Source organism: Petromyzon marinus, chromosome 84 (assembly GCF_048934315.1).
Source record: "Petromyzon marinus isolate PM22_M1 ecotype Great Lakes invasive population chromosome 84, UKy_Petmar_22M1.pri1.0, whole genome shotgun sequence".
Classification (NCBI taxonomy): domain Eukaryota; kingdom Metazoa; phylum Chordata; class Hyperoartia; order Petromyzontiformes; family Petromyzontidae; genus Petromyzon; species Petromyzon marinus.
In genome coordinates, this window is record NC_133749.1 from 2,602,375 (window position 1) to 2,627,416 (window position 25,042).

At 47.6% G+C, this 25,042-nt stretch overlaps 1 protein-coding gene across 5 annotated transcripts in view; it reads right to left on the reverse strand.

Annotated features, from left to right (window-relative positions):
• LOC116936827 (TNF receptor-associated factor 4) overlaps window positions 1-25,042 on the reverse strand; it is a 75,051-nt gene that overhangs the window by 43,499 nt on the left and 6,510 nt on the right. For 3 of the 5 annotated variants that reach the window (XR_012931308.1, XM_076057746.1, XM_076057747.1), the window contains exons 2-3: window positions 12,725-12,776; window positions 8,146-8,250 (exon numbers count right to left, since the gene is read on the reverse strand). Coding sequence is in view for 4 of the 5 variants with exons in the window: in XM_076057746.1 (XP_075913861.1) it covers window positions 8,146-8,250; window positions 12,725-12,776 (157 nt within the window). In the remaining variant the exon portion in view is untranslated. The other 2 variants (XM_076057749.1, XM_076057748.1) reach the window with 2 other exon arrangements.

Consider the following 25,042-nt stretch of genomic DNA (forward strand, 5'->3'; position numbering starts at 1 on the left):
GTGGTGGTGAGGAGGTGGTGGTGAGTAGGTGGTGGTGGTGGTGAGTAGGTGGTGGTGGTGAGGTGGTGGTAGCGAGTAGGTGGTGGTGGTGAGTAGGTGGTGGTGGTGGTGAGTAGGTGGTGGTGAGTAGGTGGTGGTGAGTAGGTTGGTGAATAGTTGGTGGTGAGTAGGTGGTGGTGGTGAGTAGGTGGTGGTGGTGGTGAGTAGGTGGTGGTGGTGAGGAGGTGGTGGTGGTGAGTAGGTGGTGGTGAGTAGGTGGTGAGTAGGTAGTGGTAAATAGGTGGTGAGTAGGTGGTGGTGAGTAGGTGGTGGTGAGTAGTGGTGAGTAGGTGGTGGTGAGTAGGTGGTGGTGTGGTGAGTAGGTGGTGGTGGTGAGGTGGTGGGTTGAGTAGGTGGTGGTGAGTAGGTGGTGGTGAGTAGGTGGTGGTGAGTAGGTGGTGGTGAGTAGGTGGTGGTGGTGGTGAGTAGGTGGTGGTGAGTAGGTGGTGGTGAGTAGGTGGTGGTGGTGAGTAGGTGGTGGTGGTGGTGAGTAGGTGGTGGTGAGTAGGTGGTGGTGAGTAGGTGGTGGTGGTGGTGGTGAGTAGGTGGTGGTGGTGAGTAGGTGGTGGTGAGTAGCTGGTGGTGCTGGTGAGTAGGTGGTGGTGGTGAGTAGGTGGTGGTGAGTAGGTGGTGGTGAGTAGGTGGTGGTGGTGAGGAGGTGGTGGTGAGTAGGTGGTGGTGAGTAGGTGGTGAGTAGGTAGTCGTGGTGGTGAGGTGGTGGTGGTGAGTAGGTGGTGGTGAGTAGGTGGTGGTGGTGAGTAGGTGGTGGTGGTGAGTAGGTGGTGGTGAGTAGGTGGTGGTGAGTAGGTGGTGAGTAGGTGGTGAGTAGGTAGTGGTGAGTAGGTGGTGGTGGTGAGTAGGTGGTGGTGGTGAGTAGGTGGTGAGTAGGTGGTGGTGAGTAGGTGGTGGTGGTGAGTAGGTGGAGGTGGTGGTGAGGGTGGTGGTGAGTAGGTGGTGGTGGTGAGTAGGTGTGGTGGTGAGTAGGTGGTGGTGAGTAGGTGGTGGTGGTGAGTAGGTGGTGGTGGTGGTGAGTAGGTGGTGGTGGTGGTGGTGAGCAGGTGGTGGTGAGTAGGTGGTGGTGGTGGTGAGTAGGTGGTGGTGAGTAGGTGGTGGTGAGTAGGTGGTGAGTAGGTAGTGGTATTGGTGGTGTGGAGTAGGTGGTGGTGGTGAGTAGGTGGTGGGTGTGTTGGTGGTGGTGAGTAGGTGGTGAGTAGGTGGTGGTGAGTAGGTGGTGAGTAGGTGGTGGTGATATGTGGTGAGTATGTGGTGGTGGTGGTGGTGGTGAGTAGGTGGTGATGGTGAGTAGGTGGTGGTGGTGAGTAGGTGGTGGTGAGTAGGTGGTGGTGAGTAGGTGGTGGTGAGTAGGTGGTGGTGAATAGGTGGTGGTGAGTAGGTGGTGGTGGTGAGTAGGTGTTGTGAGTAGGTGGTGGTGGAGTAGGTGGTGGTGGTGGTGAGTAGGTGGTGGTGAGTAGGTGGTGAGTAGGTAGTGGTAAATAGGTGGTGAGTAGGTGGTGGTGAGTAGGTGGTGGTGAGTAGGTGGTGAGTAGGTGGTGGTGAGTAGGTGGTGAGTAGGTGGTGGTGGTGGTGGTGAGTAGGTGGTGGTGGTGGTGGTGAGTAGGTGGTGCTGATGAGTAGGTGGTGGTGGTGAGTAGGTGGTGGTGAGTAGGTGGTGGTGGTGGTGAGTAGGTGGTGGTGAGTAGGTTGGTGGTGGTGAGTAGGTGGTGGTGAGTAGGTGGTGGTGGTGAGAGGTGGTGGTGGTGAGTAGGTGGTGGTGGTAGGTGGTGGGGAGTAGGTGGTGGTGAGGTGGTGGTGAGTAGGTGGTGAGTAGGTAGTCGTGGTGGTGAGGTGGTGGTGGTGAGTAGGTGGTGGTGGTGAGGTGGTGGTGAGTAGGTGGTGGTGGTGAGGTGGTGGTGAGTAGGTGGTGGTGGTGGTGAGTAGGTGGTGGTGGTGGTGAGTAGGTGGTGGTGAGTAGGTGGTGGTGAGGAGGTGGTGGTGGTGAGTAGGTGGTGGTGGTGAGTAGGTGGTGGTGCTGGTGGTGGTGGTGAGTAGGTGGTGGTGAGTAGGTGGTGGTGGTGAGGAGGTGGTGGTGAGTAGGTGGTGAGTAGGTAGTCGTGGTGGTGAGGTGGTGGTGGTGAGTAGGTGGTGGTGAGTAGGTGGTGAGTAGGTGGTGGTGAGTAGGTAGTGGAGAGTAGGTGGTGGTGGTGAGTAGGTGGTGGTGGTGAGTAGGTGGTGAGTAGGTGGTGGTGGTGGTGAGGTGGTGGTGAGTAGGTGGTGGTGGTGAGGTGGTGGTGAGTAGGTGGTGAGTAGGTGGTGGTGGTGAGCAGGTGGTGGTGAGTATGTGGTGGTGAGTAGGTGGTGGTGAGTAGGTGGTGGTGGTGAGTAGGTGGTGGTGGTGGTGAGTAGGTGGTGGTGAGTAGGTGGTGGTGAGTAGGTGGTGGTGAATAGTTGGTGGTGAGTAGGTGGTGGTGGTGAGTAGGTGGTGGTGGTGGTGAGTAGGTGGTGGTGGTGAGTAGGTGGTGGTGAGTAGGTGGTGAGTAGGTAGTGGTAAATAGGTGGTGAGTAGGTGGTGGTGAGTAGGTGGTGAGTAGGTGGTGGTGAGTAGGTGGTGGTGAGTAGGTGGTGGTGGTGAGTAGGTGGTGGTGGTGAGTAGGTGGTGGTGGTGGTGGTGAGCAGGTGGTGGTGAGTATGTGGTGGTGAGTAGGTGGTGGTGAGTAGGTGGTGGTGGTGAGTAGGTGGTGGTGAGTAGGTGGTGGTGAGTAGGTGGTGGTGAATAGGTGGTGGTGAGTAGGTGGTGGTGGTGAGTAGGTGGTGGTGAGTAGGTGGTGGTGAGTAGGTGGTGGTGGTGGGTGAGTAGGTGGTGGTGAGTAGGTGGTGAGTAGGTAGTGGTAAATAGGTGGTGAGTAGGTGGTGGTGAGTAGGTGGTGGTGAGTAGGTGGTGAGTAGGTGGTGGTGAGTAGGTGGTGAGTAGGTGGTGGTGAGTGGTGGTGAGTAGGTGGTGGTGGTGGTGGTGAGTGGTGGTGGGTGAGTAGGTGGTGGTGGTGAGTAGGTGGTGGTGAGTAGGTGGTGGTGGTGAGTAGGTGGTGGTGAGTAGGTTGTGGTGGTGGTGAGTAGGTGGTGGTGAGTAGGTGGTGGTGGTGAGTAGGTGGTGGTGAGTAGGTGGTGGTGGTGAGTAGGTGGTGGTGGTGAGTAGGTGGTGGTTTGGTGGTGGTGAGCAGGTGGTGGTGAGTATGTGGTGGTGAGTAGGTGGTGGTGAGTAGGTGGTGGTGGTGGTGAGTAGGTGGTGGTGAGTAGGTGGTGGTGAGTAGGTGGTGGTGAATAGGTGGTGGTGAGTAGGTGGTGGTGGTGAGTAGGTGGTGGTGAGTAGGTGGTGGTGAGTAGGTGGTGGTGGTGGTGAGTAGGTGGTGGTGAGTAGGTGGTGAGTAGGTAGTGGTAAATAGGTGGTGAGTAGGTGGTGGTGAGTAGGTGGTGGTGAGTAGGTGGTGTGTAGGTGGTGGTGAGTAGGTGGTGAGTAGGTGGTGGTGAGTGGTGGTGAGTAGGTGGTGGTGGTGGTGGTGAGGTTAGGTGGTGCTGGTGAGTAGGTGGTGGGTGAGTAGGTGGTGGTGAGTAGGTGGTGGTGGTGAGTAGGTGGTGGTGAGTAGGTTGTGGTGGTGGTGAGTAGGTGGTGGTGAGTAGGTGGTGGTGGTGAGTAGGTGGTGGTGGTGAGTAGGTGGTGGTGAGTAGGTGGTGGTGGTGAGTAGGTGGTGGTGAGTAGGTGGTGGTGGTGAGTAGGTGGTGAGTAGGTAGTCGTGGTGGTGAGGTGGTGGTGGTGAGTAGGTGGTGGTGGTGAGGTGGTGGTGAGTAGGTGGTGGTGGTGGTGAGTAGGTGGTGGTGGTGGTGAGTAGGTGGTGGTGGTGGTGAGTAGGTGGTGGTGAGTAGGTGGTGGTGAGGAGGTGGTGGTGGTGAGTAGTGGTGGTGGTGAGTAGGTGGTGGTGCTGGTGGTGGTGGTGAGTAGGTGGTGTGAGTAGGTGGTGGTGGTGAGGAGGTGGTGGGTGAGTAGGTGGTGAGTAGGTAGTCGTGGTGGTGAGGTGGTGGTGGTGAGTAGGTGGTGGTGAGTAGGTGGTGGTGGTGAGTAGGTGGTGGTGGTGAGTAGGTGGTAGTGGTGGTGAGTAGGTGGTAGTGGTGAGTAGGTGGTGGTGAGTAGGTGGTGAGTAGGTGGTGGTGAGTAGGTAGTGGTGAGTAGGTGGTGGTGGTGAGTAGGTGGTGGTGGTGAGTAGGTGGTGAGTAGGTGGTGGTGGTGGTGAGGTGGTGGTGAGTAGGTGGTGGTGGTGAGGTGGTGGTGAGTAGGTGGTGGTGGTGAGTAGGTGGTGGTGGTGAGCAGGTGGTGGTGAGTATGTGGTGGTGAGTAGGTGGTGGTGAGTAGGTGGTGGTGGTGAGTAGGTGGTGGTGGTGGTGAGTAGGTGGTGGTGAGTAGGTGGTGGTGAGTAGGTGGTGGTGAATAGTTGGTGGTGAGTAGGTGGTGGTGGTGAGTAGGTGGTGGTGGTGGTGAGTAGGTGGTGGTGGTGAGGAGGTGGTGGTGGTGAGTAGGTGGTGGTGAGTAGGTGGTGAGTAGGTAGTGGTAAATAGGTGGTGAGTAGGTGGTGGTGAGTAGGTGGTGGTGAGTAGGTGGTGAGTAGGTGGTGGTGAGTAGGTGGTGAGTAGGTGGTGGTGAGTAGGTGGTGGTGGTGAGTAGGTGGTGGTGAGTAGGTGGTGGTGAGTAGGTGGTGGTGGTGAGTAGGTGGTGGTGGTGAGTAGGTGGTGGTGGTGGTGGTGAGTAGGTGGTGGTGAGTAGGTGGTGGTGAGTAGGTGGTGGTGGTGAGTAGGTGGTGGTGATGGTGGTGAGTAGGTGGTGGTGGTGGTGAGTAGGTGGTGGTGAGTAGGTGGTGGTGGTGGTGAGTAGGTGGTGGTGAGTAGCTGGTGGTGCTGGTGAGTAGGTGGTGGTGAGTAGGTGAGGGTGGTGGTGAGTAGGTGGTGGTGAGTAGGTGGTAGTGGTGGTGAGTAGGTGGTGGTGAGTAGGTGGTGGTGGTGGTGAGTAGGTGGTGGTGAGTAGGTGGTGGTGGTGGTGAGTAGGTGGTGGTGGGTAGGTGGTGGTGGTGAGTAGGTGGTGGTGGTGAGTAGGTGGTGGTGGTGAGTAGGTGGTGAGTAGGTGGTGGTGGTGAGTAGGTGGTGGTGAGTAGGTGGTGGTGAGTAGGTGGTGGTGAGTAGGTGGTGGTGGTGAGTAGGTGGTGGTGAGTAGGTGGTGGTGAGTAGGTGGTGAGTAGGTGGTGGTGGTGAGTAGGTGGTGGTGAGTAGGTGGTGGTGAGTAGGTGGTGGTGGTGGTGAGTAGGTGGTGGTGAGTAGGTGGTGAGTAGGTGGTGAGGTGGTGGTAAATAGGTGGTGAGTATGTGGTGGTGAGTAGGTGGTGAGTAGGTGGTGGTGAGTAGGTGGTGAGTAGGTGGTGGTGGTGGTGAGTAGGTGGTGGTGAGTAGGTGTTGGTGAGTAGGTGGTGGTGGTGAGGAGGTTGGTGAGGAGGTGGTGGTGAGTAGCTGGTGGTGGTGAGTAGGTGGTGAGTAGGTGGTGGTGGTGAGGTGGTGGTGAGTAGGTGGTGGTGGTGAGGTGGTGGTGGTGGTGAGTAGGTGGTGGTGGTGAGTAGGTGGTGCTGGTGGTGAGGTGGTGAGTAGGTAGTGGTAAATAGGTGGTGAGTAGGTGGTGGTGAGCAGGTGGTGGTGAGTAGGTGGTGGTGGTGAGTAGGTGGTGGTGAGTAGGTGGTGGTGAGTAGGTGGTGAGTAGGTTGTGGTGAGTAGGTGGTGGTGAGTAGGTGGTGAGTAGGTGGGGGTGGTGAGTAGGTGGTGGTGAGTAGGTGGTGGTGAGTAGGTGGTGAGTAGGTGGTGGTGAGTAGGTGGTGGTGAGTAGGTGGTGGTGAGTAGGTGGTGAATAGGTGGTGGTGAGTAGGTGGTGAGTAGGTGGTGGTGAGTAGGTGGTGGTGAGTAGGTGGTGGTGAGTAGGTGGTGAGTAAGTGGTGAGTAGGTGGTGGTGGTGAGGTGGTGGTGGTGGTGAGTAGGTGGTGGTGAGTAGGTGGTGGTGAGTAGGTGGTGAGTAGGTGGTGGTGAGTAGGTGGTGGTGAGTAGGTGGTGAGTAGGTGGTGAGTAGGTGGTGGTGAGTAGGTGGTGAGTAGGTGGTGGTGGTGAGTAGGTGGTGGTGAGTAAGTGGTGGTGAGTAGGTGGTGGTGAGTAGGTGGTGAGTAGGTGGTGGTGGTGAGTAGGTGGTGAGTAGGTGGTGAGTAGGTGGTGGTGAGTAGGTGGTGAGTAGGTGGTGAGTAGGTGGTGGTGAGTAGGTGGTGAGTAGGTGGTGAGTAGGTGGTGGTGAGTAGGTGGTGAGTAGGTGGTGGTGAGTAGGTGGTGGTGAGTAGGTGGTGGTGAGTAGGTGGTGAGTAGGTGGTGGTGAGTAGGTGGTGGTGAGTAGGTGGTGAGTAGGTGGTGAGTAGGTGGTGGTGAGTAGGTGGTGAGTAGGTGGTGGTGGTGAGTAGGTGGTGGTGGTGAGTAGGTGGTGAGTAGGTGGTGGTGAGTAGGTGGTGGTGAGTAGGTGGTGGTGAGTAGGTGGTGGTGAGTAGGTGGTGAGTAGGTGGTGGTGAGTAGGTGGTGGTGAGTAGGTGGTGAGTAGGTGGTGGTGAGTAGGTGGTGGTGAGTAGGTGGTGAGTAGGTGGTGAGTAGGTGGTGGTGAGTAGGTGGTGAGTAGGTGGTGGTGGTGAGTAGGTGGTGGTGGTGAGTAGGTGGTGAGTAGGTGGTGGTGAGTAGGTGGTGGTGAGTAGGTGGTGAGTAGGTGGTGGTGAGTAGGTGGTGGTGAGTAGGTGGTGAGTAGGTGGTGAGTAGGTGGTGGTGAGTAGGTGGTGGTGAGTAGGTGGTGGTGAGTAGGTGGTGAGTAGGTGGTGAGTAGGTGGTGAGTAGGTGGTGGTGAGTAGGTGGTGAGTAGGTGGTGAGTAGGTGGTGGTGGTGAGTAGGTGGTGAGTAGGTGGTGAGTAGGTGTTGAGTAGGTGGTGGTGAGTAGGTGGTGAGTAGGTGGTGGTGAGTAGGTGGTGAGTAGGTGGTGAGTAGGTGGTGGTGAGTAGGTGGTGAGTAGGTGGTGAGTAGGTGGTGGTGGTAAGTAGGTGGTGGTGAGTAGGTGGTGAGTAGGTGGTGGTGAGTAGGTGGTGGTGAGTAGGTGGTGAGTAGGTGGTGAGTAGGTGGTGGTGAGTAGGTGGTGAGTAGGTGGTGGTGAGTAGGTGGTGAGTAGGTGGTGAGTAGGTGGTGAGTAGGTGGTGGTGAGTAGGTGGTGGTGAGTAGGTGGTGAGTAGGTGGTGGTGAGTAGGTGGTGAGTAGGTGGTGGTGGTGAGTAGGTGGTGGTGGTGAGTAGGTGGTGAGTAGGTGGTGGTGAGTAGGTGGTGGTGAGTAGGTGGTGAGTAGGTGGTGGTGAGTAGGTGGTGGTGAGTAGGTGGTGGTGAGTAGGTGGTGAGTAGGTGGTGAGTAGGTGGTGAGTAGGTGGTGGTGAGTAGGTGGTGGTGAGTAGGTGGTGGTGAGTAGGTGGTGAGTAGGTGGTGAGTAGGTGGTGGTGAGTAGGTGGTGAGTAGGTGGTGAGTAGCTGGTGGTGGTGAGTAGGTGGTGAGTAGGTGGTGAGTAGGTGGTGGGTAGGTGGTGGTGAGTAGGTGGTGAGTAGGTGGTGGTGAGTAGGTGGTGAGTAGGTGGTGGTGAGTAGGTGGTGAGTAGGTGGTGAGTAGGTGGTGGTGGTGAGTAGGTGTTGAGTAGGTGGTGAGTAGGTGGTGAGTAGGTGGTGGTGAGTAGGTGGTGAGTAGGTGGTGGTGAGTAGGTGGTGAGTAGGTGGTGAGTAGGTGGTGAGTAGGTGGTGGTGGTGAGTAGGTGGTGAGTAGGTGGTGAGTAGGTGGTGAGTAGGTGGTGAGTAGGTGGTGAGTAGGTGGTAGGTGGTGTTGGTGAGTAGGTGGTGAGTAGGTGGTGAGTAGGTGGTGGTGGTGAGTAGGTGGTGAGTAGGTGGTGAGTAGGTGGTGAGTAGGTGGTGGTGAGTAGGTGGTGAGTAGGTGGTGAGTAGGTGGTGAGTAGGTGGTGAGTAGGTGGTGAGTGTTACCTGCATGAGTCTGATGGGTCCCACCCAGCGACACCCACTGTCCCCATGCTCACAGCGCACAGTCAGGGACAAGACCTCACTCTCGAGCTCGGGGTCCGGGAAAATCTACAATCACAACAATCACAACAACAACCACAACAACAACAACAACCACAACAACAATCACAACAACAACAACAATCACTCTCGAGCTCAGGGTCCGGGAAAATCTACAACAATCACAACAATCACAACAATCACAACAACAACAACCACAACAATCACAACAACAACAACAATCACTCTCGAGCTCAGGGTCCGGGAAAATCTACAATCACAACAATCACAACAATCACAACAATCACAACAACAACCACAACAACAACCACAACAACAACCACAACAACAATCACTCTCGAGCTCAGGGTCCGGGAAAATCTACAACAATCACAACAACAACAACCATCACAACTACTACCACCACCACCACCACAATCACTGTCTAGCTCACTCTCTAGCTCAGGGTCCGGGAAAATCTACAACAACCACCACAACAACAACAACAACCACAACAACAACCATCACAACTACTACCACCACTACCACCACCACCACCACAATCACTATCTAGCTCACTCTCGAGCTCAGGGTCCGGGAAAATCTACAACAATCACAACAACAACAACAATCACTCTCTAGCTCAAGGTCCGGGAAAATCTACAACAATCACAACAATCACAACAACAACAACAATCACTCTCGAGCTCAGGGTCCGGGAAAATCTACAACAATCACAACAATCACAACAACAACAACAATCACTCTCGAGCTCAGGGTCCGGGAAAATCTACAACAATCACAACAATCACAACAACAACAACAACCACAACAATCACAACAACAACAACAACAATCACTCTCGAGCTCAGGGTCCGGGAAAATCTACAATCACAACAATCACAACAATCACAACAACAACCACAACAACAACCACAACAACAACCACAACAACAATCATTCTCGAGCTCAGGGTCCGGGAAAATCTACAACAATCACAACAACAACAATAACCATCACAACTACTACCACCACCACCACCACAATCACTGTCTAGCTCACTCTCTAGCTCAGGGTCCGGGAAAATCTACAACAACAACCACCACAACAACAACAACCACAACAACCATCACAACTACTACCACCACTACCACCACCACCACAATCACTATCTAGCTCACTCTCGAGCTCAGGGTCTGGGAAAATATACAACAATCACAACAACAACAACAACCACAACAACAATCACTCTCGAGCTCAGGGTCCGGGAAAATCTACAACAACCACAACAACAACAACAACCACAACAACAACCATCACAACTACTACCACCACCACAATCACTCTCGAGCTCAGGGTCCGGGAAAATCTACAACAATCACAACAACAACAACAACAACAACCACCACAACAACAACCATCACAACTACTACCACCACCACAATCACTCTCTAGCTCAGGGTCCGGGAAAATCTACAATCACAACAACAACAACCACAACAACAATCACTCTCGAGCTCAGGGTCCGGGAAAATCTACAACAATCACAACAACAACAACAACCACACCAACAATCACTCTCGAGCTCAGGGTCCGGGAAAATCTACAACAATCACAACAACAACAACCACAACAACAATCACTCTCGAGCTCAGGGTCCGGGAAAATCTACAATCACAACAACAACAACAACCACAACAACAATCACTCTCGAGCTCAGGGTCCGGGAAAATCTACAATCACAACAACAACAACAACCACAACAACAATCACTCTCGAGCTCAGGGTCCGGGAAAATCTACAATCACAACAACAACAACAACCACAACAACAATCACTCTCGAGCTCAGGGTCCGGGAAAATCTACAACAATCAAAACAACAACAACAACAACCACAACAACAATCACTCTCGAGCTCAGGGTCCGGGAAAATCTACAACAATCACAACAACAACAACAACCACAACAACAATCACTCTCGAGCTCAGGGTCTGGGAAAATCTACAATCACAACAACAACCACAACAACAATCACTCTCGAGCTCAGGGTCCGGGAAAATCTACAATCACAACAACAACAACAACAACCACAACAACAATCACTCTCGAGCTCAGGGTCCGGGAAAATCTACAACAATCACAACAACAACAACAACCACAACAACAATCACTCTCGAGCTCAGGGTCCGGGAAAATCTACAACAATCACAACAACCACAACAACAATCACTCTCTAGCTCAGGGTCCGGGAAAATCGACAATCACAACAACAACAACCACAACCATCACAAATACTACCACCACAATCACTATCTAGCTCACTCTTGAGCTCAGGGTCCGGGAAAATCTACAACAACAACAACCACAACAACAACCATCACAACTACTACCACCACTACCACCACCACCACAATCACTATCTAGCTCACTCTCTAGCTCAGGGTCCGGGAAAATCTACAACAACATCAACCACAACAACAATCATCACAACTACTACCACCACTACCACCACCACCACCAACACAATCACTATCTAGCTCACTCTCTAGCTCAGGGTCCGGGAAAATCTACAACAATCACAACAACCATCACAAATACTACCACCACTACCACCACCACCACCACAATCACTGTCTAGCTCACTCTCTAGCTCAGGGTCCGGGAAAATCTACAACAACAACAACCACAACAACAACCATCACAACTACTACCACCACCACAATCACTCTCTAGCTCACTCTCTAGCTCAGGGTCCGGGAAAATCTACAACAATCACAACAACAACCACAACAACAACCATCACAACTACTACCACCACTACCACCACCACTACCGCCACAATAACTATCTAGCTCACTCTCTAGCTCAGGGTCCGGGAAAATCTACAACAACAATAACAACCACAACAACAACCATCACAACTACTACCACCACCACCACAATCACTATCTAGCTCACTCTCTAGCTCAGGGTCCGGGAAAATCTACAACAATCACAACAACAACAACCATCATAAATACTACCACCACCATTACCACCACAACTACAACAACAACCATCACAAATACTACCACCACCACTACAACCACTAACACAATCACCACAACAACTACTACCACCTCCACAACCACAACATCCACAATCACCACAACAACCACAACAACAACAACCATCACAACTACTACCACCACCACCACAATCACTATCTAGCTCACTCTCTAGCTCAGGGTCCGGGAAAATCTACAACAATCACAACAACAACCATCATAAATACTACCACCACCATTACCACCACAACTACAACTACAACCATCACAAATACTACCACCACCACTACAACCACTAACACAATCACCACAACAACTACTACCACCACCACAACCACAACATCCACAACAACCACAACAACAACAATCATCACAACCACAACAACCACTACCAGACGGGAGAGAAGATGAGAGGGAGGGGTAGATGAGAGGGGTAGATGAGAGGGGGGTAGATGAGAGGGGGGTAGATGAGAGGGGGTAGATGAGAGGGGGTAGATGAGAGGGGGTGAAGAGAGGGGTAGATGAGAGGGGTAGATGAGAGGGGGGTAGATGAGAGGGGGTAGATGAGAGGGGGTAGGTGAGAGGGGTAGATGAGAGGGGTAGATGAGAGGGGGGGTAGATGAGAGGGAGGGGTAGATGAGAGGGGGGGTAGATGAGAGGGGGTAGGTGAGAGGGGTAGATGAGAGGGGGGGTAGATGAGAGGGGGGGTAGATGAGAGGGGGTAGATGAGAGGGGTAGAAGAGAGGGGTAGATGAGAGGGGGGGTAGATGAGAGGGAGGGGTAGATGAGAGGTGGGGGTAGATGAGAGGGGGTAGGTGAGAGGGGTAGATGAGAGGGGGGTAGATGAGAGGGGGTAGATGAGAGGGGTAGAAGAGAGGGGTAGAAGAGGGGGGGGGTAGATGAGAGGGGGGGTAGATGAGAGGGAGGGGTAGATGAGAGGGGGGGTAGATGAGAGGGGTAGATGAGAGGGGTAGATGAGAGGGGGTAGATGAGAGGGGGGGTAGATGAGAGGGGGGGTAGATGAGAGTGGGGTAGATGAGAGGGAGGGGTAGATGAGAGGAGGGGTAGATGAGAGGGGGGTAGATGAGAAGGAGGGGTAGATGAGAGGGGTAGATGAGAGGGGGTAGATGAGAGGGGGGGTAGATGAGAGGGGGGTAGATGAGAGGGGGTAGATGAGAGGGGGTAGATGAGAGGGGGGTAGATGAGAGAGGGGTGGATGAGAGGGGGTAGATGAGAGGGGGTAGATGAGAGGGGGGTAGATGAGAGGGAGGGGTAGATGAGAGGGGTAGATGAGAGGGGGTAGATGAGAGGGGGTAGATGAGAGGGGTAGATGAGAGGGGGGGTAGATGAGAGGGGGTAGGTGAGAGGGGTAGATGAGAGGGGGGGTAGATGAGAGGGGGTAGGTGAGAGGGGTAGATGAGAGGGGGGGTAGATGAGAGGGGGTAGGTGAGAGGGGTAGGTGAGAGGGGGGGAGCTGTGTGGTAGTGTTGTTCACCGTGGCATACTCCAGAGGAAGTCTGTCCTCAGGGCACTTGAAGATCCCCTCACTGTCAACACAGGGGGCACAGGGGTCACAGGGGTCACAGAGGTCACAGGGGACACAGGGGTCACAGAGGTCACAGGGGTCACAGGGGACACAGAGGTCACAGGGGTCACAGGGGTCACAGGGGACGGACACAGGGGTCACAAGGGTCACAGGGGTGGGTGGGGGAGTGGGTGGGTGAGTGAGTGTGTGAGTGAGGGTGTGAGTGTGTGAGTGAGTGGAAGAGTGAGTAAGTGGGTGAGTGAGTGAGTGGGTGAGTGAGTGAGTGGGTGAGTGAGTGAGTGGGTGAGTGGGTGGGTGAGTGGGTGGGTGAGTGGGTGGGTGGGATAGTGAGTGGGTGGGTGAGTGAGCAAGTGAGTGAGTGGGTGAGTGGTTGAGTGAGTGTGTGAGTGAGAGTGTGTGAGTGGAAGAGTGAGTAAGTGGGTGAGTGAGTGAGTGAGTGGTTGAGTGGGTGGGTGAGTGGGTGAGTGAGTGGGTGAGTGGGTGGGTGAGTGAGTGGGTGGGTGGGTGAGCGGGTGGGTGGGTGAGTGGGTGGGATGGTGAGTGGGTGGGTGAGTGGGTGGGTGGGTGAGTGGGTGGGTGAGTGGGTGGGATGGTGAGTGGGTGGGTAAGTGGGTGGGAAGTTGATTCTGTGTGGCGAGGTGAGATAACTCATGGATTGTGTAAACACTTTGCTCTAAGTGAAGATGGCTAGGAGATGTTGACTACCTCGCCTGGTACGCAGGAGGTCGTGGGTTCGATAGTTTAGTTTTAGTTTCATCTATGAGTCTCTGTGTATCTCTATGGGTCTCTGTGTGTCTCTATGGGTCTCTGAGTGTCTCTATGGGTCTCTGAGTGTCTCTATGGGTCTCTGAGTGTCTCTATGAGTCTCTGTGTATCTCTATGGGTATCTGTGTATCTCTATGAGTCTATGTGTATCTCTATGGGTCTCTGTGTGTCTCTATTAGTCTGTGTATCTCTATGGGTCTCTGTATATCTCTGAGTCTCTGTGTATCTCTGAGTCTATGTGTATCCCTATGGGTCTCTGTATATCTCTATGGGTCTCTGTGTATCTCTATGGGTCTGTGTATCTCTATTAGTCTGTGTATCTCTATGAGTCTCTGTGTATCTCTATGGGTCTCTGTGTATCTCTATGGGTCTCTGTGTATCTCTGTGTATCTGTGGGTCTCTGTGTGTCTCTGTGTATCTCTATGGGTCTCTGTGTATCTCTATGGGTCTCTGTGTATCTCTGTGTATCTGTGGGTCTCTGTGTGTCTCTGTGTATCTCTATGGGTCTCTGTGTATCTCTATGGGTCTCTGTGTATCTCTGTGGGTCTCTGTGTATCTGTGGGTCTCTGTGTCTCTGTGTATATCTATGAGTCTGTGTAACTCTATGAGTCTCTGTGTCTCGATGGGTCTCTGTGTGTCTCTATGGGTCTCTGTGTATCTCTATGAGTCTCTGTGTCTCCATGAGTCTCTGTGTCTCCATGAGTATCTGTGTATCTCTGAGTCTCTGTGTATCTCTATGAGTCTCTGTGTGTCTCTATGGGTCTCTGTGTCTCGATGGGTCTCTGTGTGTCTCTATGGGTCTCTGTGTATCTCTATGAGTCTCTGTGTATCTCTATGAGTCTCTGTGTATCTCTATGGGTCTCTGTGTATCTCTATGGGTCTCTGTGTGTCTCTATGGGTCTCTGTGTATCTCTATGAGTCTCTGTGTGTCTCTATGGGTCTCTGTGTATCTCTATGAGTCTCTGTGTATCTCTATAGTCTGTGTATCTCTGTGTGTCTCTGTGTATCTCCATGAGTCTCTGTGTCTCCATGAGTCTCTGTGTATCTCTGTGTATCTCTGTGTATCTCTATGAGTCTCTGTGAGTCTCTGTGTCTCTCTACGAGTCTCTGTTTACGTGACAACCCTTACTAGTTGGCTGTGCCGGGTGGTGGAGGGTTTTTACGACACAACTTTGACACATTCACGCTAACCCAAAAACACCTCTCCGTATGGATGATATTTTCGTGGCGAAAGCCAACTACGTCCTGAACTAACCCCATCGCGTTTGGTTTGTAACAGCTCAATGATTGTGTGATGATGACTGCCATAATTCGCATGTACAATGCAAGGCCATAATTACATATTTATTGGGACACATTCCTACAACCAATATTCAAATATACTCAAAACACCTCCCACCCTCCCCTCCCCCCTCTCCCGAATATATTTCTATAAAAAAAATAAAGTAATAATAACTGCTATGTTATGTAAATAAAATCAACAATTTGCTAAACCTTCGTCACAATACGTGGACTTCTGTTGAGATGATTGTGGTTACGAGTTGTACTTTATACATCCATAAGCTCTGCCATTACATACAATGAAACAGTGAATGCTAATACAAATAAATGACGGGGCAAATGGAAATACAATAAAACTCTAAGACATTATTGCACAAAATAAATACAAAGGCCATCTCCCGTGTATTCTTGGTTATTTCGATAAAGTCACCGCGTAAGAAGGGAATCAATAAAATAATAAAAATGTAAAACTAAAATTCTCACGACGTTTCGACTGCAATACCAAGCAATCATCATCATGATGATTGCTTGGTGTTGCAATCATCATGATGATTGTCTGATGATTGCAATCATCATCAGGTGTGGAAAAAAAACACAGCGAGAAACATTTGCTGGAGAATTTTATTGTTTTATATATTTTTATTATTTTATTGTTTCCCTTCTACGTGGTGGTGACTTTACCCAAATAACCAAGAATAATAATTTTATTGCTTTACAATAATTTTATTGCTTTATATTTTTATTATTTTATTGTTTCCCTTCTACGTGGTGACTTTACCCAAAGAACCAAGAATAATAATTTTATTGTTTTATATTTTTATTATTTTATTGTTTCCCTTCTACGTGGTGGTGACTTTACCGAAAGAACCAAGAATAATAATTTTATTGTTTTATATATTTTTATTATTTTATTGTTTCCCTATCTACGTGGTGGTGACTTTACCGAAAGAACCAAGAATAATAATTTTATTGTTTTATATATTTTTATTATTTTATTGTTTCCCTTCTACGTGGTGGTGACTTTACCCAAATAACCAAGAATAATAATTTTATTGTTTTACAAAAATTTTATTGTTTTATATTTTTATTATTTTATTGTTTCCCTTCTACGTGGTGACTTTACCCAAAGAACCAAGAATAATAATTTTATTGTTTTATATTTTTATTATTTTATTGTTTCCCTTCTACGTGGTGGTGGCTTTACCGAAAGAACCAAGAATAATTTTATTGTTTTATATATTTTTATTATTTTATTGTTTCCCTATCTACGTGGTGGTGACTTTACCGAAAGAACCAAGAATAATAATTTTATTGTTTTATATATTTGTATTATTTTATTGTTTCCCTTCTACGTGGTGGTGACTTTACCCAAAGAACCAAGAATAATAATTTTATTGTTTTATATTTTTATTATTTTATTGTTTCCCTTCTACGTGGTGGTGATTTTACCCAAAGAACCAAGAATAATAATTTTATTGTTTTATATATTTTTATTATTTTATTGTTTCCCTTCCACGTGGTGACTTTACCTAAAGAACCAAGAATAATAATTATATTCTTTTACAATAATTTTATTTTATTGTTTCCCTTCTACGTGGTGACTTTACCCAAAGAACCAAGAATAATAATTATATTATATATTCTTAGTTTTTCGGTAAAGTCACGTTGAAGAGAAACAACAAAATAACAAAATATATATAAAACAATAAAAAATTCTCACGACGTTTCGACCATAACTCAAACGGTCATCATCAGGTGTGTCGGTTTGCATAAATTTATTTTGAAAACGGCATATTTATTTATATATATAAAAATAACGTTTGCGTCACGCGCAACGATGGCAGTTTGCCAGGACTAGTCCATCTATTTTTTGAAAAGAGGAGGGGGGAGACGAAATTTGTTTTTATGTATGCTGTCTGAAAGGCACTGTAAGCGTGAACAATCAATCAAGAACTGAAATGATTTATCAAATCTTTCCAATGATTGCTAAGATAGAATCCATCTTCTCGGTTGAAATTGTCTCTGTGTTTGTATATGTGGATAGCCTCATGAACGAATCTCTCATGGAAGCCAGATGGCTTACAAAGAACCTCCGTCTTGGAAAAGTCAATGGCATGTGAGCCTACTGAATTAGAACAATGATCTGCTACGGCCGAGGTGTTGGTCCTACCGTGTTTAAGGTCTGCTTTATGTTCACGAATGCGGTCCGAGATATGGCGTTTGGTTTCTCCAATGTAACTACTACCACAGAGGCAACTTAGTTTGTAGACACCAGGGTATTGTATGTCCGGAATCACATCTTTTACAGACGGAACCAGATCACGGATTTTATGTAATGTGTTGAAACGGACCTGGATCTTGTGTTTATTCAAGATTTTGGAGATCTTTTTTGTGATCCCAGCAATGTAGGGTAAAGTGATGGTTTTGAAAGGCTCCTCAAGAGGGTTCTTCTTCATGGTTTGAGTGATAGCTTTGCGGATTGTATAGTCGGAGTAACCATTAGCCCTAAGAGCTTGGTGTACGTGCTTGAGTTCACTGCTTATGTGTTCCTGGTCGGATATGCATTGGGCTCTATGATACAGAGTCTTGATGAGAGAATTCTTCTGTGATGGATGGTGGTGGGAATCCGGTTTCAGATAAGCATCCGTATGGGTAGCTTTCCTGTAGACAGAGTGGCTCATTGAACCATCAGGTCTCTTTTTAATTAGGACATCCAAAAAAGGTATCTTGCCATCTATTTCGACTTCCATGGTAAATCTGATGGCTGGGTGTATGGAATTGATGTGGTCGAAGAATTTGTCTAGAGCAGGCCGGCCATGTGGCCAGATGACAAAAGTGTCATCCACGTACCTCTTCCATAAGGTTGGGCGCAGAGTGGCAGTCTGGATGGCGTCAGTCTCAAATTTCTCCATGAAAATGTTAGCTATAACTGGAGAAAGGGGGGAGCCCATTGGGGTGCCCTCAGTTTGTTTGTAGAAAGTTCCATTCCAAGTGAAGTATGTATTGGTTAAACAGTGTCTCACCAGGGGGGGTACCTCAGTGTTTAGTCCTTGATGAACCAAGTCTTCAATGATTGCAATGGTGTCAGGTACAGGAACCTTGGTGAATAAGGAAACTACATCAAAACTGACAAGCAGGTCGTCTGGGGACAGGGAAATACCCTTGATTGTTGATACCAGGTGAGTAGAATTTTGTACCGCAGAGGTGGTCTTTCCAGTGAAAGGACGCAGGATTTCAGACAAAAAACGAGCTAGTTTGTAGGTGGGGGAGCTGATAGTAGAGACTATGGGACGAAGAGGTGTATCAACTTTATGTATTTTTGGTAAGCCGTATAATCTTGGTGGCCTGGCAGCAGAAGGTTTCAACGAAAACTGTTTAGATTGATCAATTAATGCGGTTGAATCAGAAATTATTTTGTTGGTTTGTGTGACGAGGCTGTTGGTGGGATCTCTTTTTATTTTTGTATAACTACCATCGTCGAGTAATTCTTTAATTTTGTTGTTGTATTCTATTTTATCCATGATAACAGTAGCATTGCCTTTGTCAGCTGAGAGAACTACAATATCATTCCTCTTTTTTAATTTATATAATTCAAAACGCTCATCTTTGCTGAGGTTGCTAGCTGGCATCTTAGCGTTTTTGAGGGTTGCAGCGATTTCAGATCTTGCTACGTCTGCAGCGATGTGACCCAGGCCCCTGAGAGCAACGTCTACTTGGGCAATTATATCATTAACTGGTATGTGTTTAGGTGTGACTGCAAAGTTTAGACCTTTAGCTAAAACGGATTTCAGACCATCGGAAATAGAACTGTTACTGCGATTAATTACGACTTTATTAACGTCTAACTTTTTGGTGTGTGGGTCCGGTCTTTTGTTTAAGAGGAGGTTAAATTTGGAAATCAGGTTTTCCTTACATTTGGTCGACATAGTAGCAGCTGAAGAGGCAGTCATATTGTCTACATGTTCCCAATCCGATGTGGACATTATTGCCGTCAATGATAAGTGTGATTTGTAGAGTGTCTTGTCTAACTGATCTAGTTCTGTGCGTATAAGTCTGATTTTTTCTGAGATAAGAGCTAAGCTAGTTTTGAAAAGAATTCGTTTCGCATTAGAAGAAGTTACAGTAGCAGAGGTGAGTGTAAATGCGATTGGTATTACCCCAGAGTCGCGGCATCTCTTCAGGAAGGTGAGAGACTCGATCAGCTGAGCTTTCTTATCCCGGAGTTTGTTGAAAGATCTTAAAGTTATGTGAAAACCCTCCCCGTAGAGGCGATTAAATTTTGATTTAAAGCTTTCGTGACTGCAGTAATTCATATTCTTAGTTTTTCGGTAAAGTCACGTTGAAGAGAAACAACAAAATAACAAAATATATATAAAACAATAAAAAATTCTCACGACGTTTCGACCATAACTCAAACGGTCATCATCAGGTGTGTCGGTTTGCATAAATTTATTTTGAAAACGGCATATTTATTTATATATATAAAAATAACGTTTGCGTCACGCGCAACGATGGCAGTTTGCCAGGACTAGTCCATCTATTTTTTGAAAAGAGGAGGGGGGAGACGAAATTTGTTTTTATGTATGCTGTCTGAAAGGCACTGTAAGCGTGAACAATCAATCAAGAACTGAAATGATTTATCAAATCTTTCCAATGATTGCTAAGATAGAAGAGATCCCACCAACAGCCTCGTCACACAAACCAACAAAATAATTTCTGATTCAACCGCATTAATTGATCAATCTAAACAGTTTTCGTTGAAACCTTCTGCTGCCAGGCCACCAAGATTATACGGCTTACCAAAAATACATAAAGTTGATACACCTCTTCGTCCCATAGTCTCTACTATCAGCTCCCCCACCTACAAACTAGCTCGTTTTTTGTCTGAAATCCTGCGTCCTTTCACTGGAAAGACCACCTCTGCGGTACAAAATTCTACTCACCTGGTATCAACAATCAAGGGTATTTCCCTGTCCCCAGACGACCTGCTTGTCAGTTTTGATGTAGTTTCCTTATTCACCAAGGTTCCTGTACCTGACACCATTGCAATCATTGAAGACTTGGTTCATCAAGGACTAAACACTGAGGTACCCCCCCTGGTGAGACACTGTTTAACCAATACATACTTCACTTGGAATGGAACTTTCTACAAACAAACTGAGGGCACCCCAATGGGCTCCCCCCTTTCTCCAGTTATAGCTAACATTTTCATGGAGAAATTTGAGACTGACGCCATCCAGACTGCCACTCTGCGCCCAACCTTATGGAAGAGGTACGTGGATGACACTTTTGTCATCTGGCCACATGGCCGGCCTGCTCTAGACAAATTCTTCGACCACATCAATTCCATACACCCAGCCATCAGATTTACCATGGAAGTCGAAATAGATGGCAAGATACCTTTTTTGGATGTCCTAATTAAAAAGAGACCTGATGGTTCAATGAGCCACTCTGTCTACAGGAAAGCTACCCATACGGATGCTTATCTGAAACCGGATTCCCACCACCATCCATCACAGAAGAATTCTCTCATCAAGACTCTGTATCATAGAGCCCAATGCATATCCGACCAGGAACACATAAGCAGTGAACTCAAGCACGTACACCAAGCTCTTAGGGCTAATGGTTACTCCGACTATACAATCCGCAAAGCTATCACTCAAACCATGAAGAAGAACCCTCTTGAGGAGCCTTTCAAAACCATCACTTTACCCTACATTGCTGGGATCACAAAAAAGATCTCCAAAATCTTGAATAAACACAAGATCCAGGTCCGTTTCAACACATTACATAAAATCCGTGATCTGGTTCCGTCTGTAAAAGATGTGATTCCGGACATACAATACCCTGGTGTCTACAAACTAAGTTGCCTCTGTGGTAGTAGTTACATTGGAGAAACCAAACGCCATATCTCGGACCGCATTCGTGAACATAAAGCAGACCTTAAACACGGTAGGACCAACACCTCGGCCGTAGCAGATCATTGTTCTAATTCAGTAGGCTCACATGCCATTGACTTTTCCAAGACGGAGGTTCTTTGTAAGCCATCTGGCTTCCATGAGAGATTCGTTCATGAGGCTATCCACATATACAAACACAGAGACAATTTCAACCGAGAAGATGGATTCTATCTTAGCAATCATTGGAAAGATTTGATAAATCATTTCAGTTCTTGATTGATTGTTCACGCTTACAGTGCCTTTCAGACAGCATACATAAAAACAAATTTCGTCTCCCCCCTCCTCTTTTCAAAAAATAGATGGACTAGTCCTGGCAAACTGCCATCGTTGCGCGTGACGCAAACGTTATTTTTATATATATAAATAAATATGCCGTTTTCAAAATAAATTTATGCAAACCGACACACCTGATGATGACCGTTTGAGTTATGGTCGAAACGTCGTGAGAATTTTTTATTGTTTTATATATATTTTGTTATTTTGTTGTTTCTCTTCAACGTGACTTTACCGAAAAACTAAGAATATGAATTACTGCAGTCACGAAAGCTTTAAATCAAAATAATTATATTCTTTTACAATAATTTGATTTTTTATATTTTTATTATTTTATTGTTTCCCTTCTACGTGGTGACTTTACCGAAAGAACCAAGAATAATAATTTTATTGTTTTACAATAATTTTATTGCTTTATATTTTAATTATTTTATTGTTTCCCTTCTACGTGCTACGTGATGACTTTACTGAAAGAACCAAGAATAATAATTTTATTGTTTTACAATAATTTTATTGTTCTATATTTTTATTATTTTATTGTTTCCCTTCTACGTGGTGGTGACTTTACCCAAAGAACCAAGAATAACATTTTTATTGTTTAATATTTTTATTATTTTATTATTTTCCTTCTACGTGGTGACTTTACCGGAAGAACCAAGAATAATAATTTTGTTGTACAATAATTTTATTGCTTTATGTTTTTATTATTTTATTGTTTCCCTTCTACGTGGTGGTGACTTTACCCAAAGAACCAAGAATAATAATTTTATTGTTTTATATTTCTATTATTTTATTGTTTCCCTTCTACGTGGTTACTTTACCGAAAGAACCAAGAATAATAATTTTATTGTTTTACAATAATTTTATTGCTTTATATTTTTATTATTTTAATGTTTCCTTTCTACGTGGTGACTTTACCGAAAGAACAAAGAATAATAATTTTATTGTTTTACAATAATTTTATTTTTTATATTTTTTATTGTTTCCCTTCTACACGGTGGTGACTTGACCGGAAGAACCAAGAATAATAATGTTATTGTTTTACAATAATTTTGTTTTATATTTTTATTATTTTATTGTTTCCCTTCTACGTGGTGACTTTACCCAAAGAACCAAGAATAATAATTTTATTGTTTTACAATAATTTTATTGTTTTATATTTTTATTATTTTATTGTTTCCCTTCTACGTGGTGACTTTACCCAAAGAACCAAGAATAATAATTTTATTGTTTTACAATAATTTTATTGTTTTATATTTTTTATTGTTTCCCTTCTACGCGGTGGTGACTTTACCGGAAGAACCAAGAATAATAATTTTATTGTTTTACAAAAATTGTATTGCTTTATATTTTTATTATTTTATTGTTTCCCTTTCTACGTGGTGGTGACTTTACCGGAAGAACCAAGAATAATAATTTTATTTTTTTATATTTTTATTATTTTATTGTTTCCCTTCTACGTGGTGGTGACTTTACCCAAAGAACCAAGAATACTAATTTTATTGTTTTACAATTTGATTGTTTTATATTTTTATTATTTTATTGTTTCCCTTCTAACGTGGTGGTGACTTTACCCAAAGAACCAAGAATGTGAATCCCTGCAGTCACGAAAGCTTTAAATCAATTAAAAAAAAGTTCCATCCCATGTGTTGGTGAATTTTTGTTATAGTTTAGGCAGGAAATTCGTTTTCAAAGTTAGATTTTTTTTTTGGGTTTGTCTGGGCTTGGACTCCCTCCTCCCTCCCCCCCCCCCCAAGACTCCCTGGAAGATTTGACCACCCCCAATGTTAATTCCATGGCTATGGCCGTGGTACAGTCAGCCAACGTGACAGTCACACACGTGGCGGTGACAGTGGTGTTCTAATGAACCCACACAAAAAATTGTGGCAATTCCGGTTTGGACACTTCTGCGGTAGGCTCAAGCAACCCGGGAGATTGCCTCAAAGGGCTGAGCGATGCATCGATTTCAAACTCAAATCGATGTTGACTACCTCGCCTGGTCCGCAGGAGGTTCGTGGGTTCGATCCCGAACCCTGTGAGAAATTGACTACCTCGCCTGGTACGCAGGAGGTCGTGGGTTCGATCACGGACCCTAAGAGATGTTGGCTACCTCGCCTGGTCTACAGGAGATCGTGCGTTCGATCCCGGACCCTGTGAGATGTTGACTACCTCGCCTGGTACGCAGGAGGTCGTGGGTTCGATCCCGGACCCTGTGAGATATTGACTACCTCGCCTGGTACGCAGGAGGTCGTGGGTTCGATCCCGGACCCTGTGAGATGTTGACTACCTCGCCTGGTACGCAGGAGGTCGTGGGTTCGATCCCGGACCCTGTGAGATATTGACTAACTCGCCTGGTACGCAGGAGGTCGTGGGTTGGATCCCGGACCCTGTGAGATGTTGACTACCTCGCCTGGTACGCAGTAGGTCGTGGGTTCGATCACGGACCCTAAGAGATGTTGACTACCTCGCCTGGTCTACAGGAGGTTGTGAGTTCGATCCCGGACCCTGTGAGATGTTGACTACCTCGCCTGGTCTACAGGAGATCGTGGGTTCGATCCCGGACCCAGTGAGATGTTGACTAACTCGCCTGGTGCGCAGGAGGTCGTGGGTTCGATCCTGGACCCTGTGAGATGTTGACTACCTCGCCTGGTACGCAGGAGGTCGTGGGTTCGATCCCGGACCCTGTGAGATGTTGACTACCTCGCCTGGTACGCAGGAGGTCGTGGGTTCGATCCCGGACCCTGTGAGATGTTGACTACCTCGCCTGGTACGCAGGAGGTCATGGGTTCGATCCCGGACCCTGTGAGATGTTGACTACCTCGCCTGGTACGCAGGAAGTCGTGGGTTCGATCCTGGACCCTGTGAGATGTTGACTACCTCGCCTGGTACGCAGGAGGTCGTGGGTTCGATCCCAGACCCTGTGAGATGTTGACTACCTCGCCTGGTCTACAGGAGGTTGTGAGTTCGATCCCGGACCCAGTGAGATGTTGACTACCTCGCCTGGTACGCAGGAGGTCGTGGGTTTGATCCCGGACCCTGTGAGATGTTGACTATCTCGCCTGGTCTACAGGAGGTCGTCGGTTCGATCCCGGACCCTGTGAGATGTTGACGACCTCGCCTGGTCCGCAGGAGGTCGTGGGTTCGATCCCAGACCCTGTGAGATGTTGACTACCTCGCCTGGTACGCAGGAGATCGTCACTCACCATGCACTCTCCTAAGGTAATTATCAACGCACACTCACCACCCTTAATGAGTGACTAAATGAGTGACTGAGTGACTAAATGAGTGACTAAATGACTGAGTGAGTGACTGACTAAATGAGTGACTGAGTGACTAAATGACTGAGTGATTCACTGACTAAATGACTGACTGAATGACTGAATGAGTAACTAAATGACTGAGTGACTGACCGAGTGACTAAACTTCAGTCACCCTACCTGAGGTATCGCTGCAGGCGCGAGTCACAGTAGCCACCAGTCACTCACCACCCTTAATGACTAAATGACTGAGTGACTGAATGAGTTACTGAGTGACTAAATGACTGATTGACTAAATGACTGACTGAGTGACTGACTGAGTGACTAGATGACTGAGTGACTGACTGAGTGACTAAATGACTGACTGAATGACTGAGTGACTGAATGACTAAATGACTGAGTGACTGAGTGAGTGACTGAGTGACTGACTGACTAAATGACTGAGTGAATGACTGACTGAGTGACTGAGTGAGTGACTAAACCTTACCTGAGGTATCGCTGGAGACAGGAGTCACAGTAGCCACCAGTCACTCACCACCCTTAATGACTGAGTGACTAACTGAGTGACTGAATGACTGAGTGAGTGACTGAATGATTGACTGAGTGACTGACTGACTAAATGACTGACTGAGTGACTGACTGAGTGACTGAGTGAGTGACTGACTGAGTGATTGATTGAGTGACGGAGTGAGTGACTGACTGAGTGACTGACTAAACTTTAGTCACCTTAC